Source organism: Mercenaria mercenaria, chromosome 1 (genome assembly GCF_021730395.1).
Source record: "Mercenaria mercenaria strain notata chromosome 1, MADL_Memer_1, whole genome shotgun sequence".
NCBI lineage: Eukaryota > Metazoa > Mollusca > Bivalvia > Venerida > Veneridae > Mercenaria > Mercenaria mercenaria.
Genome location: NC_069361.1, coordinates 33386486 through 33401242, shown reverse-complemented (window position 1 = coordinate 33401242; position 14757 = coordinate 33386486). Strand labels below are relative to the sequence as shown.

Below are 14757 nucleotides of genomic sequence, written 5' to 3'. Positions count from 1 at the left end.
TGGTCAGGATCCATGCTGTGCGCTTTCAAACCCTATTGCAATTAAAGAAACTATCAGCGAACAGTATGGATCCTGACCAGACTGCGCGGATGCGCAGGCTGGTCTGGATCCATGCTGGTCGCAAATGCACTATGTTGGTTTTTTCATGGCGCGGCTCATATTATGATACATATCATGATATGCAGAGTTTCCTCTGGGTCAATTTAGTTTATTATTATTATCATTATTATTATACCAGATTTATGTAGTCTGTGCTAGCAAATCTGCCAATCTGGAAAAGTATGCCTTAATGGCTCGAACTTTAATGGCTCCATGTTCAGGACCCTGTTACCTTGACCTTTAACAAAGTGACCCCAAAAACAATAGGGGTCATCTATTCTGCATGACCAATCATCCTATGAAGTTTCAACATTCTGGGGCAAGTGGTTCTCAAGTTATTGATCGGAAATGGTATTCCATGTTCAGGCCCCCTTGACCATTGATGGAGTGACCCAAAAAACAATAGGGGCCGTCTACTCCATAAGCTCTACCATCCTATAAAGCTTGAAGGTTTTAGGTCAAATGGTTCTCCAGTTATTGATCGGAAATTAAGTGTGACGTACGGACTGACAGCCGGACAGGGCAAAAACAAAATGTCTCCCCCATAATGACAATTTATCAAACTAGAATGTGTCTGTAGGACACAGGGTGTGCCCCCCACTGGTACATTTGTCACAGATAAGGGGAAATAATTCAAATGTTTGCAGTCCTAATGGGATATAGGTGCGTCACAAGGTGAAAATGTACATTTTTGACTATTTCAGGGGCCATAACTCTAAAAATAGGGGGCAGACACAAAGAAAAATAGAAGGTGCTCAAGTTCATATCATGATTAAAACTCATGCATGGTTTCATGAATCTATATCAAATACTTCTTGAGCTAGGCGTGTGTGCATTTTTGACTATTTCAGGGGCCATAACTTTGAAAACAGGCGGAGCCAGATGAAAAATAGGAGGTGCGCAAGTTCATATCATGATTAAGACTCATGCAAGGTTTCATGAATCTATATCAAATACTTCTTGAGCTAGGTGTGTCACAAGGTGAAAATGTGCATTTTTGACTATTTCAGGGGCCATAACTCTGAAAACAGGGGGCGGAGCCAGATGAAAAATAGGAGGTGCACAAGTTCATATCATGATTAAGACTCATGCAAGGTTTCATGAATCTATATAAAATACTTTTTGAGCTAGGCATGTCACAAGGTGAAAATGTGCATTTTTGACTATTTCAGGGGCCATAACTCTGAAACAAGAGTACCGCCTTGCGGGTGCTGACGCTCATCTGATTTTTTTTTGTATAATAGAAATATTGTCCTACCCATGATTTTCTAAGTCTAAAAAGGGCCATCATTCTTGCAAAAAGCAGGATGGAGTTATGTTTCTTGATGTATAGTGTCAGCTTATGATGGTGAAAAACCGTTGCAAGTTTTAAAGCAATAGCTTTGATAGTTTATGAGAAAAGTTGACTTAAACATAATACTCCACTAAGAAAATGATTTTCTAAGTCCAAATGGGGCAATAATTATTGCAAAAAGCAGGATGGAGTTATGTTGCTTGCTGTACAGGGTCAGCTTATGATGGTGAACAAGTGTTGCAAGTTTCAAAGCAATAGCTTTGATAGTTTAAGAGAAAAAATTGACCTAAACATAAAACTTAACCAAGAAATCTGATATTTTCTAAGGCCATAAATCCTGCAAAAAGCAGGATGGAGTTATGTTTCTTGCTATACAGGGTCAGCTTATGATGGTGAACAAGTATTCCAAGTTTCAAAGCAATAGCTTTGATAGTTAGGAGAAAAGTTGACCTAAACATAAAACTTAACCAGGCAACGCCGACGCCGACAACCGCTCAAGTGATGACAATAACTCATCATTTTTTTTCAAAAAATCAGATCAGCTAAAAAGGGGGCCGAGTCAGATGAAAAGTTGGAGGTGCAGAAGTTCATGTCATGATTAAGACTCATGCAAGGTTTCATGAATCTATATCAAATACTTTTTGAGCTAGGCATGTCACAAGGTGAAAATGTACATTTTTGACTATTTCAGGGGCCATAACTCTGAAAATAGGGGGCGGAGCCAGATGAAAAATAGGAGGTGCGCAAGTTCATATCATGATTAAGACTCATGCAAGGTTTCATGAATCTATATCAAATACTTTTTGAGCTAGGCATGTCACAAGGTGAAAGTGTGCATTTTTTACTATTTCTGGGGCCATAACTCTGAAAATAGGGGGCGGAGCCGAATGAAAAATAGGAGGTGCCCAAGTTCATATCATGATTAAGACTCATGCAAGGTTTCATGAATCTATATCAAATACTTTTTGAGCTAGGCATGTCACAAGGTGAAAATGAGTATTTTTGACTATTCCAGGGGCCGTAACTCTGAAAACAGGGGGCGGAGCCAGATGAAAAATAGGAGATGCGCAAGTTCATATCATGAACTCATGCAAGGTTTCATGAATCTATATCAAACACTTTTTGAGCTAGGTGTGTCATAAGGTAAAAATGTGCATTTTTGACCATTTCAGGGGCCATAACTCTCAAAATAGGGGGTGAAGCCATACGAAAAATAGGAGGTGCGCAAGTTCATATCATGATAAAGACTCAAGCAAGTTTTCATCAATTTATATCAAATGCTTTTCGAGCTAGGCGTGTCACGAACTTCAGACAGACGGACAGTCCATTACTTTAGGTTTGTGGGCCAACAGCCAAAGAGCCATTTTTAAGGGGCCAACAATAGCCCTAAATAACCTGCTGAACAACCAAAAAGGCCCCTTAAGGGTCCCCCTCCCAGCCTTGTTTCGGACACATTGTGTAATGGGCCATATCTTGAAAACACATTTTTACCTCCCCTGAGGCCCTCTGATTCATTTACAGCAAAAATCAAAGGGCCATGGCCCCTTGTTTATACAAGAGATCACAGAGTGATCTTGGCGCCCACCAATGTGCCATTTTTGAGTGTTCCAAATTTCAAGACTTACTGACTAGCTCAAGGTCAAATTTCATTTCCATACACAACACTGTGCATGTGGTAGCTGTAGCTTGAGAAATGTGAAAGTAGGTCACTAGGTCAATGTCAAGGTCAAAGTTTGTTTCGGTACACAATCCTAGGCATGTGGTCTAAATTTGAAGCCTGTAGCTACAGAAATGTGAAAGTAGGTCACTAGGTAAATCTTAAGGTCAAAGTTCATTTCGGTACACAAAACTATGCAAGTGGTCCAAATTTGAAGGCTGTAGCTTGAAAATGTAAAAGTAGGTCACTAGGTCAAAATCAAGGTCAAATTCTATTTCGGAATACAAAACTATGCATGTGGTCCAAATTTGAAGCCTGTACCTTCAAAAATGTGAAAATAGGTCACTAGGTCAATGTAAAGGTCAAAGTTCATTTCAGTACACAAAACTATGCATGTGGTCCAAATTTGAAGGCTATCGCTTGAGAAATGTAAAAGTAGGTCACTAGGTCAAAATCAAGGTCAAATTTTATTTCGGAATGCAAAACTATGCATGTGGTCCAAATTTGAAGCCTGTACCTTAAAAATGTGAAAGTAGGTCACTAGGTCAATGTAAAGGTCAAAGTTCATTTCGGTTCACAAAACTATGCATGTGGTCCAAATTTGAAGGCTGTAGCTTGAGAAATGTAAAAGTAGGTCACTAGGTCAAAATCAAGGTCAAATTTTATTTTGGAATACAAAACTATGCAAGTGGTCCAAATTTGAAGCCTGTACCTTCAAAAATGTGAAAGTAGGTCACTAGGTCAATGTGAAGGTCAAAGTTTTTTTCGGTACACAAAACTATGCATGTGGTCCAAATTTGAAGGCTGTAGCTTGAGAAATGTGAAAGTAGGTCACTAGGTCAAAATCAATGTCAAATTTCATTTTGAAACACGGAACTATGCATATGGTCCAAATTTGATGCCTGTACCTTCAAAAATGTGAAAGTAGGTCACTAGGTCAAAATCAAGGTCAAAGTTTTTTCCAGTGCACAAAACTATGCATGTGGTCCAAATTTGAAGGCAGTAGGTACAGAAATGTGAAAGTAGGTCACTAGGTCAAAATCAAGGTCAACTCATGTGAAGGTTCATCTTGCCACTCAAAAATATACATGTGGTCCAAATTTGAATGTTGTAGTTATTGACAAGAACATTTTAAAAGCTTTTCCCTATATAAGTCTATATGAACCATGTGACCACCGGGGCGGGGCCATTTTTGACCCTAGGGGGATAATTTGAACAAACTTGGTAGAGAACCACTAGATGATGCTACATTACAAGTATAAAAGCCCTAGGCTTTGTGGTTTGGACAAGAAGATTTTCAAAGTTTTTCCTTATATAAGTCTATGTAAACCATATGACCCCCAGGGCGGGGCCATATTTGACCCTAGGGGTATAATTTGAACAATCTTAGTTGAAGACCACTAGATGATATCACATACAAAATATCAAAGCCCTAGGCCCTGTGGTTTTGGACAAGAGGTTATTCAAAGTTTTTCCCTATATAAGTCTATATAAACCATGTGACCCCAAGGGCAGGGCCATATTTGACCCTAGAGAAATAATTTGAATCATCTTGGTAGAGGACAACTAGATGATGCTTCAAACCAAATATCAAAGCCCTAGGCTCTGTGGTTTTGGACAAGAAGGTTTTCAAAGCTTTTCCCTATATAAATCTATGTAAAATATAGAAATAAACAAGGGGCCATAACTCACTCATAAATTGTTGAACCAGTCTGATTTTCAGGGGGACACAACTAGGGTACCAATACATCATTCTGACAAAGTTTGGTCAAAATCCCCCCAGTAGTTTCTGAGGAGATGCGATAACGAGAAATTGTTAACGGACGGACGGACGGACGGACTGACGGACGGACGGACGGACGGATGGAATGACGGACGGACGGACCACGGACGCAGAGTGATTTTAATAGCCCACCATCTGATGATGGTGGGCTAAAAAGTCCCCCTATTCATCTCTGGGCTACTAAAATGGCCCCAAAACCTAGTTTAGAGGCACGGACGGATGGACGCACGGAAGGACGGACAAGACCAAATCTATATGCTCCCACCACTCATGGCGGGGTGGGGGGGGCACAAAAACAGATTACTGTTATTAATTTAAAACTCAACAGCAACATCACTTAAAACATAACATAGTCTTACCTTGTGAGTTTTCTCACATTCTCCTTCCCCTTAGAATGGTCCACCTCCATCTGTTCTTCTGTTTCTGCCATCTTATACAATACTGAAATCAGCCTGAAAAGACAAAGCAAAACTCTAACACACCATACATGTGTAGTACACACCTTTTTATACCTACTGGCCTAGTTTTTGAACGCACATGACCCAGTTTCGAAACTGACCTAGATATCATCAAGGTGAACATTCAGATCAATTTTCATGAAGATTCACTGAAAAATATGGCCTCTAGAGAGGTCAAAAGATTTTTCTAATTTTAGACCTACTGACCTAGTTTTTGACCGCAGTTGACCCAGCTTCAAACTTGCCCTAGATATCATCAAGATGAACATTCAGACCAACTTTCATACAGATCCCATGAAAAGTATGGCCTCTAGAGAGGTCACAAGGTTTCTTTATTATTTGACCTACTGACCTAGTTTTTTAAGGCACGTGACCCAGTTTCAAACTTGACCTAGATATCATCAAGGTGAACATTCTGACCAATTTTCATGAAGATCCATTCAAGGGTATGGCCTCTACAGAGGTCACAAGGTTTTTCTATTTCAAGACCTACTGACCTAGTTTTTGATCCCAGTTGACCCAGTTTCAAACCTGACCTATATATCATCAAGATAAACATTCAGACCAACTTTCATACAGATCCCATGAAAAATATGGCCTCTAGAGCAGTCACAACATTCTTTCATTGTTTGACCTACTGACCGACTTTCTGAAGGCACGTGACCCACTTTTGAACTTGACCTAGATATCATCAAGGTGAACATTCTGACCAATTTTTATGAAGATTTTTTGAAATATATGGCCTCTAGAGAGGTCACAAGGTTTTTCTATTTTTAGACATACTGACCTAGTTTTTGAAGGCACATGACCCTGTTTCGAATTTGACCTAGATATCATCAAGATGAACATTCAGACCAACTTTCATACAGATCCCATGAAAAATATGGCCTTTAGAGAGGTCAAAAGGTTTTTCTATCATTTCACCTACTGACCTAGTTTTAGATGGCACGTGACCCAATTTCGAACTTGACCTAGATATCATCAAGATGAATAGTCAGACCAACTTTCATACAGATCCCATGAAAAATATGGCCTCTAGAGAGGTCACAATATTTTTCTAATATTTGACCTACTGACCTAGTTTTTGAAGGCACGTGACCCAGTTTCAAACTTGACCTAGATATCATCAAGGTGAACATTCTGACCAATTTTCATGAAGATCTCATGAAATATATGGCCTCTAGAGAGGTCACAAGGTTTTTCTATTTTTAGACCTACTGACCTAGTTTTTGACCGCACGTGACTCAGTTTCGAACCTGACCTAGATATCATCAAGATGAACATTCAGACCAACTTTCATACAGATCCCATGAAAAATATGGCCTTTAGAAAGGTCACAAGGTTTTTCTATCATTTGACCTACTGACCTAGTTTTTGAAGGCACATGACCCAGTTTCGAACTTGACCTAGATATCATCAAGATGAACATTCTGACCAATTTTTATGAAGATTTTTTGAAATATATGGCCTCTAGAGAGGTCACAAGGTTTTTCTATTTTTAGATATACTGACCTAGTTTTTGATGGCACATGACCCAGTTTCGAACTTGACCTAGATATCATCAAGATGAACATTCTGACCAATTTTTATGAAGATTTTTTGAATATATGGCCTCTAGAGAGGTCACAAGGGTTTTCTATTTTTAGACATACTGACCTAGTTTTTGAAGGCACGTGACCCAGTTTCTAACTTGACCTAGATATCATCAAGATGAACATTCTGACCAACTTTCATAAAGATCCCACAAAAAATGTGACCTCTAGAGTGGTCACAAGCAAAAGTTTACGGACGCACTGACGCAAGCACGCACGCACGCACGCACGGACGATGGACGCCGCGCGATCACAAAAGCTCACCTTGTCACTTTGTGACAGGTGAGCTAACAAGAGCACCGCCTTGCGGGTGCTGACGCTCATCTGATTTTTTTTGGCCATCATTCTTGCAAAAAGCAGGATAGAATTATGTTTCTTGATGTTCAGTGTCCACTTATGATGGTGAAAAACTGTTGCAAGTTTTAAAGCAATAGCTTTGATAGTTTATGAGAAAAGTTGACCTAAACATAATACTCAACCAAGAAAATGATTTTCTAAGTCCAAAAGGGGCAATAATTATTGCAAAAAGCAGGATGGAGTTATGTTACAGGGTCAGCTTATGATGGTCAACAAGTGTTGCAAGTTTCAAAGCAATAGCTTTGATAGTTTAAGAGAAAAAGTTGACCTAAACATAAAACTTAACCAAGAAATCTGATATTTTCTAAGTCTAAAAGGGGCCATAAATCTTGCAAAAAGCAGGATGGAGTTATGTTTCTTGCTGTACAGGGTCAACTTATGATGTTGAACAAGTGTTGCAAGTTTTAAAGCAATAGCTTTGATAGTTTAGGATAAAAGCTGACCTAAACATAAAACTTAACCAAGAAAACTGATTTTTTAAGTCCAAAAGGGGCAATAAATCTTGCAAAAAGCAAGATGGAGTTATGTTTCTTGATGTACAGGGTCTGCTTATGATGGTGAACAAGTATTCCTAGTTTCAAAGCGATAGCTTTGATAGTTTAGGAGAAAAGTTGACCTAAACATAAAACTTAACCAAGAAATCTGATATTTTCTAAGTACAAAAGGGGCCATAAATCTTGCAAAAAGCAAGATGGAGTTATGTTTCTTGCTATACAGGGTCAGCTTATGATGGTGAACAAGTATTCCAAGTTTCAAAGCAATAGCTTTGATAGTTTAGGAGAAAAGCTGACCTAAACATAAAACTTAACCAGGCAACGCTGACGCCGACGCCGACGCCGACAACCGCTCAAGTGATGACAATAACTGATCATTTTTTTTCAAAAAATCAGATGAGCTAAAAATGGGCCTTACTCCAAAAACAGTAATCTAACACGAACCTTCCAAAAATATGCTTTATGCTGATAATGTATACTAAGTTTCATTTTAACTGGATAAAAACTGTAAGAAACTGACTACATAAGAAAGTGTGACAGATGAGTTCAAAGACTAATATTATATTATGCCTCCCTGGGGTCTTTGACATGCTAATGCCTTCCTGCCTTTACACAAGGGTATAATTATGGCTATCAGTAAAAAGTAAAAAGAAGTAGTGCCATTCCTAAATGATAGGAATGGTCTACTAATGCACTTGTCATGTTTATAATTGATAGACAAAACCACAGGAAAACTCTGTGGAGAATCCAGCCTATTTTAATGTGCCCTTATCGACTGTTGCTAGGAAACCGCTTATACTTCTATTTTCTTAATAAGAACTGTAAGATGTTTATTGTAATTCATATATCACTGATTAGGAGTGTTCTACTGTAGTTTGTTTTCATAACTTATAAGACTGTTTCTTTTTCTAGAACACAACCATTAAATTTATAGGACCAAGAAGGTCAGGGAGGCCTTAAGCCGCTCACCTAAGTATGAATTTATGCACTTATCAGAACCCTTTGAAAACACTTGAAAAAGGTAAATTTGATGATGAAATGAAAAGTCTATCACTATATTTGGATTAATAGCTCTCTTGAAAGTAAAAAAAAACAACATTAAAATAGTTTCTGATCAAAATCATAATATGTCAAAATATTTTAAAAACTTAAAAGTTCCTATTACCACCCTGGTCAGTAGGTCACATTCATGGTCACTAAAAGTCAGTTTTAAGATCCGTGTGCAAAACTGTACATGTCATCCAAATTTCAAGGCTATATCTTAAAATACAAGAAAGTAGGTCACTGGGTCAAGATCACAGTCAGGTGACCCCTAATTACTTGGGGTCATCAGGTAATTATAATTAAACAGTCTATGAAATATAATCTGATAATTTTTGAAGTATTTTTTCCTATGTAACTCATATACAAGCAAGGGTGGGGCCTCTTTTCACCCCAGGGGCAGAATTTGAACATTCTTGTAAGAGAACCACTACATACCAAATATTAAAGGCTTAAGCCTTGAACTTTCAGACAAGAAGATTTTAATTTTTTTTTCCTATTTAAGTCTATGTAAAATTTGGGGCCCCCAGGGCCATATGATGTGGGTGACGATGTGGAACAACAGCTTCAAGTTTGAATCAAATATGCATTTCATAATAACTAAGATATAATGAAAATGCTTCAAAATTAACTTAAATTCTAAGATAAAGAGGGCTTAATTCAAGAAAACATTGTGCCAGAGTTATGCATCTTGTGTCATGTGATGTGGGTGATGATGCTGAACACCTTTTTTTTAAGTTTGAATCAAATCAATTCAGTAATAACAGATATAGAGTGAAAGTGCATCAAAACTTTAACCTGAAATTCTAAGTACAAGAGGACCATGATGGTCCTGAATCGCTCACCTCTTCCCACATGACCCAGTTTTGAGTATGACGTCGTTTTTTCTATTATTTGACATAGTGACCTAGTTTTTCACCTCATGTGACCCAGTTCTGAACTTGACCTAGATATTATCAAGATAAAAATTCTGACCAATTTTCATGAAGATCCATTGAAAAATATGGTCTCTAGAGAGGTCACGAGGTTTTTCTATTATTTGACCTATTGACCTAGTTTTCGAAGGTACGTGACCCTGTTTTGACCTTTATCTAGATATCATCAAGGTGAACATTCTCACTATTTTCATGAAGATCTCATGAAAAACATGGCCTCTAGAGAGGTCACAATGTTTTTCTATCTTTATACCTACTGGCCTAGTTTTTGACCGCACATGACCCAGTTTCGAAACTGACCTAGATATCATCAAGGTGAACATTCAGATCAATTTTCATGAAGATCCATTGAAAAATATGGCCTCTAGAGAGGTCAAAATATTTTAATAATTTTAGACCTACTGACCTAGTTTTTGACCGCAGTTGACCCAGTTTCAAATTTCTATTATTTGACCTACTGACCTAGTTTTTGACGGCATGTGACCCAGTTTCGAACTTGATCTAGATATCATCATGGTGAATGTTCTGATCAATTTTCATGAAGATCCCATGAAAAATATGGCCTCTAGAGAGGTCACAAGGTTTTTCTATTTTTAGACCTACTGACCTAGTTTTTGATGGCACGTGATCCAGTTTCAAACTTGACCTAGATATCATCAAGGTGAATGTTCTGACCAATTTTCATGAAGATCTTGTGAAATATATGGCCTCTAGAGAGGTCACAAGGTTTTTCTATTTTTAGACCTACTGACCTAGTTTTTTACGGCACGTGACCCAGTTTCAAACTTGACCTAGATATCATCAAGGTGAACATTCTGAGCAATTTTCATGAAGATCTTTGAAATATATGGCCTCTAGAGAGGTCACAAACTTTTTCTTTTTTTAGACCTACTGACCTAGTTTTTGACCGGACGTGACCCAGTTTCAAACTTGACCTAGATATCATCAAGATGAACATTCTGACCAATTTTCATAAAGATCCCATGAAAAATGTGACCTCTAGAGTGGTCACAAGCAAAAGTTTACGGACGCACGGACGGACGGACGACGGACACTGCGCGATCACAAAAGCTCACCTTGTCACTTTGTGACAGGTGAGCTAAAAAAGGGGGGAATCAGCGTTCGACACTAACGGTGTCCCGGGATCCCGAGGACACCAAAAATCCTCAGGGGATCCTAAAGTTCACAATTTCGGTGTTCCGTCTGGACTCTTGATTTTCAAATAAAATATGATTCTAAAAAAATTAAATTCCCCAGTCTTGTTCGCTCAAACATCGGTCTTTTGCTAAGCCTGGGCGTTCAGTTGACCCGAGGTACCGGGTTTTGACCCGCGAAAATTGAGAAAAACTCGTATTTTACCCGCATAAATTACGGCACGTGCGTCGGCTTGACTTGCGGAAATTTACTAAGATGCATTCCAAGTTCGATAGTTCTGCCCCCTGTCAATCAAAATCCCAGTGAATTTCAATATTGTTTGCCGGCACAAGTGGAAATATGGCAGTAGGCGGAGCGTCGTATGTTAATTAGCTACCGACAGATGTCAGTCACGTCACGTGCCAAATGACACGTGCTTATCTCGCGGTTTGTATTTAGTACAATATGCCTTGTCATTATCAAAGGTGTTTATTGATCAATGTTTACAAGTTAATTGATAAACAATGCAGCCTTAGATTATCGTGTTTGTACCATTATTTTGTGTGCTCAATACGATTACATGAGCCGGTCGGCCGTTACGGTCTATAACAAATTTATTATCATTGCCGAGGCTTTGTTTGGGCAAAACAAATTAAATAAGCAGAAATTATATGTGGTATGATGAGAAAATAAAGTTAAAACAGTACTTATCTTTTCAAGAACTTTAACTGTTACTTTTGTTTTTCATATTTGTCACTTGTTTCCTAGACCGACATTTTCGAACATTTTTATCATTTCTTACAAGATTTTTCTAGAACAAACTAAAACAAGAGATCACAGAGTGATCTTGGCGCCCACCAATGTGCCATTTTTGAGTGTTCCAAATTTCAAGACTTACTGACTAGATCAAGGTCAAATTTCATTTCCGTACACAACACAAATCTATGCAAGTGGTCCAAATTTGAAGGCTGTAGCTTGAGAAATGTAAAAGTAGGTCACTAGGTCAAAATCCAGGTCAAATTTTACTCCGAAATACAAAACTATGCATGTGGTCCAAATTTGAAGCCTGTACCTTCAAAAATGTGAAAGTAGGTCACTAGGTCAATGTAAAGGTCAAAGTTTGTTTCGGTACACAAAACTATGCATGTGGTCCAAATCTGAAGGCTGTAGCTTGAGAAATGTAAAAGTAGGTCACTAGGTCAAAATCAAGGTCAAATTTTATTTCGGAATACAAAACTATGCATGTGGTCCAAATTTGAAGCCTGTACCTTAAAAATGTGAAAGTAGGTCACTAGGTCAATGTAAAGGTCAAAGGTCATTTCAGTACACAAAACTATGCAAGTGGTCCAAATTTGAAGGCTGTAGCTTGAGAAATGTAAAAGTAGGTCACTAGGTCAAAATCAAGGTCAAATTTTATTTCAGAATACAAAACTATGCATGTGGTCCAAATTTGAAGCCTGTACCTTCAAAAATGTGAAAGTAGGTCACTAGGTCAATGTCAAGGTCAAAGTTTTTTTCGGTACACAAAACTATGCGTGTAGTCCAAATTTGAAGGCTGTAGCTTGAGAAATATGAAAGTAGGTCACTAGGTCAAAATCAATGTCAAATTTCATTTTGAAACACGAAACTATGCATATGGTCCAAATTTGATGCCTGTACCTTCAAAAATGTGAAAGTAGGTCACTAGGTCAAAATAAAGGTCAAAGTTTTTTCCAGTGCACAAAATTATGCATGTGGTCCAAATTTGAAGGCTGTAGCTACAGAAATGTGAAAGTAGGTCACTAGGTCAAAATCAAGGTCAACTCATGTCAAGGTTCATCTTGCCACTCAAAAATATACATGTGGTCCAAGTTTGAATGTTGTAGTTACTGACAAGAACATTTTAAAAGCTTTTCCCTATATAAGTCTATATGAACCATGTGACCCCCGGGGCGGGGCCATATTTAACCCTAGGAGGATAATTTGAACAAACTTGGTAGAGAACCACTAGATGATGCTACATTACAAGTATCAAAGCCCTAGGCTTTGTGGTTTGGACAAGAAGATTTTCAAAGTTTTTCCCTATATAAGTCTATGTAAACCATGTGACCCCCGGGGCGGGGCCATATTTAACCCTAGGAGGATAATTTGAACAAACTTGGTAGAGAACCACTAGATGATGCTACATTACAAGTATCAAAGCCCTAGGCTTTGTGGTTTGGACAAGAAGATTTTCAAAGTTTTTCCCTATATAAGTCTATGTAAACCATATGACCCCCAGGGCGGGGCCATATTTGACCCTAGGGGTATAATTTGAACAATCTTAGTTGAAGACCACTAGATGATGTCACATACAAAATATCAAAGCCCTAGGCCCTGTGGTTTTGGACAAGAGGTTATTCAAAGTTTTTCCCTATATAAGTCTATATAAACCATGTGACCCCCAGGGCGGGGCCATATTTGACCCCAGAGAAATAATTTGAATCATATTGGTAGAGGACCACTAGATGATGCTTCATACCAAATATCAAAGCCCTAGGCTCTGTGGTTTTGGACAAGAAGGTTTTCAAAGTTTTTCCCTATATAAATCTATATAAATTATAGAAATAAACAAAGGGCCATAACTCACTCATAAATTGTTGAACCAGTCTGATTTTCAGGGGGACACAACTAGGGTACCAATACATCATTCTGACAAAGTTTGGTCAAAATCCCCCCAGTAGTTTCTGAGGAGATGCGAGAACGAGAAATTGTTAACGGACGGACGGACGGACGGACTGACGGACGGACGGACGGAATGACGGACGGACGGACCACGGACGCAGAGTGATTTTAATAGCCCACCATCATCATGATGGTGAGCTAATAAAAAGCCAATAAAACTTCTGCATTTACGAAAAATATGATCACTGTTGCCAAAGCAGCTCTTATTTAGAAGAATTTGCTGATAATAAAAGCATGCAAACACTAAACCCCACCCACTTTTAGGCAATGTGCAAAATAAAACAACTAAAATATGAAATGTTGAAGAAAATCTTTTATGACCAATGTACTAGTTTTAGATAAAGTCTGTGGGAGTTTCATTAATAAGGCCTAAAAAATCTTTGTATCTGGTAACATGCTCAAAAAATTAGGGTAGGTAGGTCGGAACATTTTTTTTTTTTAATTTTTTTTTTTTATTTAAGGGAGACTTTTCAGAATTTTTTTTTATGTCAAAAAAATGATTACAAATAAGGGGGTTATAAGGGGGAATGAACTAGGTGGCATACATTTAGACGAACTACAACAAATGGCAGAGGAGTACGATGGTAGTGAAGATGAGGGGGAAGAGGACTTGGACAGAAATGACATTATTCTTTTACAGCAAAAGTCATACAAGCTATTGTTGTCATTGATGTAAAATGGAAATAAAGTGGAAATAAAATACATGTAGTACTGTAAACAGTTATGTTTGTTAGATTTTAGTTTTTTCATGTTCTAATCACATTTTGTTATCAGGGACTCCTAATTTTCAGCTTGACTTCCTAAATTTCCCAGCAGGTATTCCTTTGGGATACCTGGCAAAAAAGTCGAACGCTGGGAAAAATTGGGCTACAGTTATGCACCTTGCGTCATATGATGTGGGTGATGATGTTGAACAATTATTTTAAGTTTGAACCAAATCCATGCAGTAATAACAGAGATAGAGTGAAAGTGCATCAAAACTTTAACCTGAAAATCTAAGTGAAAAGCGGGAATAAATCATGAAATATTGGTGCCAGAGTTATGGCCCTTATGTCAGACGATGTGGGTGCTGATGCGGAATAACTATTTTAAGTTTGAATAAAATCCATCGAGTAATTACAGAGATAAGTAGAAAAAAAGAGAAAGTGTAAAAAAAACTTTAACCAAGCTTGGGACGCGGAAAGACGCCAACGCCAGGGCGAGTAGGATA

General features: G+C 38.1%; 1 protein-coding gene across 1 annotated transcript in view; it reads right to left on the bottom strand.

Moving 5' to 3' along the window:
- LOC123542088 (neuronal PAS domain-containing protein 1-like) overlaps nt 1-14757 on the bottom strand; it is a 142609-nt gene that overhangs the window by 110963 nt on the left and 16889 nt on the right. Inside the window, exon 2 of the mRNA XM_053543905.1 lies at nt 5193-5285. Coding sequence (XP_053399880.1) covers nt 5193-5263 — 71 coding nt within the window. The 5' untranslated portion in view covers nt 5264-5285. The remainder of the gene's footprint in view (nt 1-5192; nt 5286-14757) is intronic.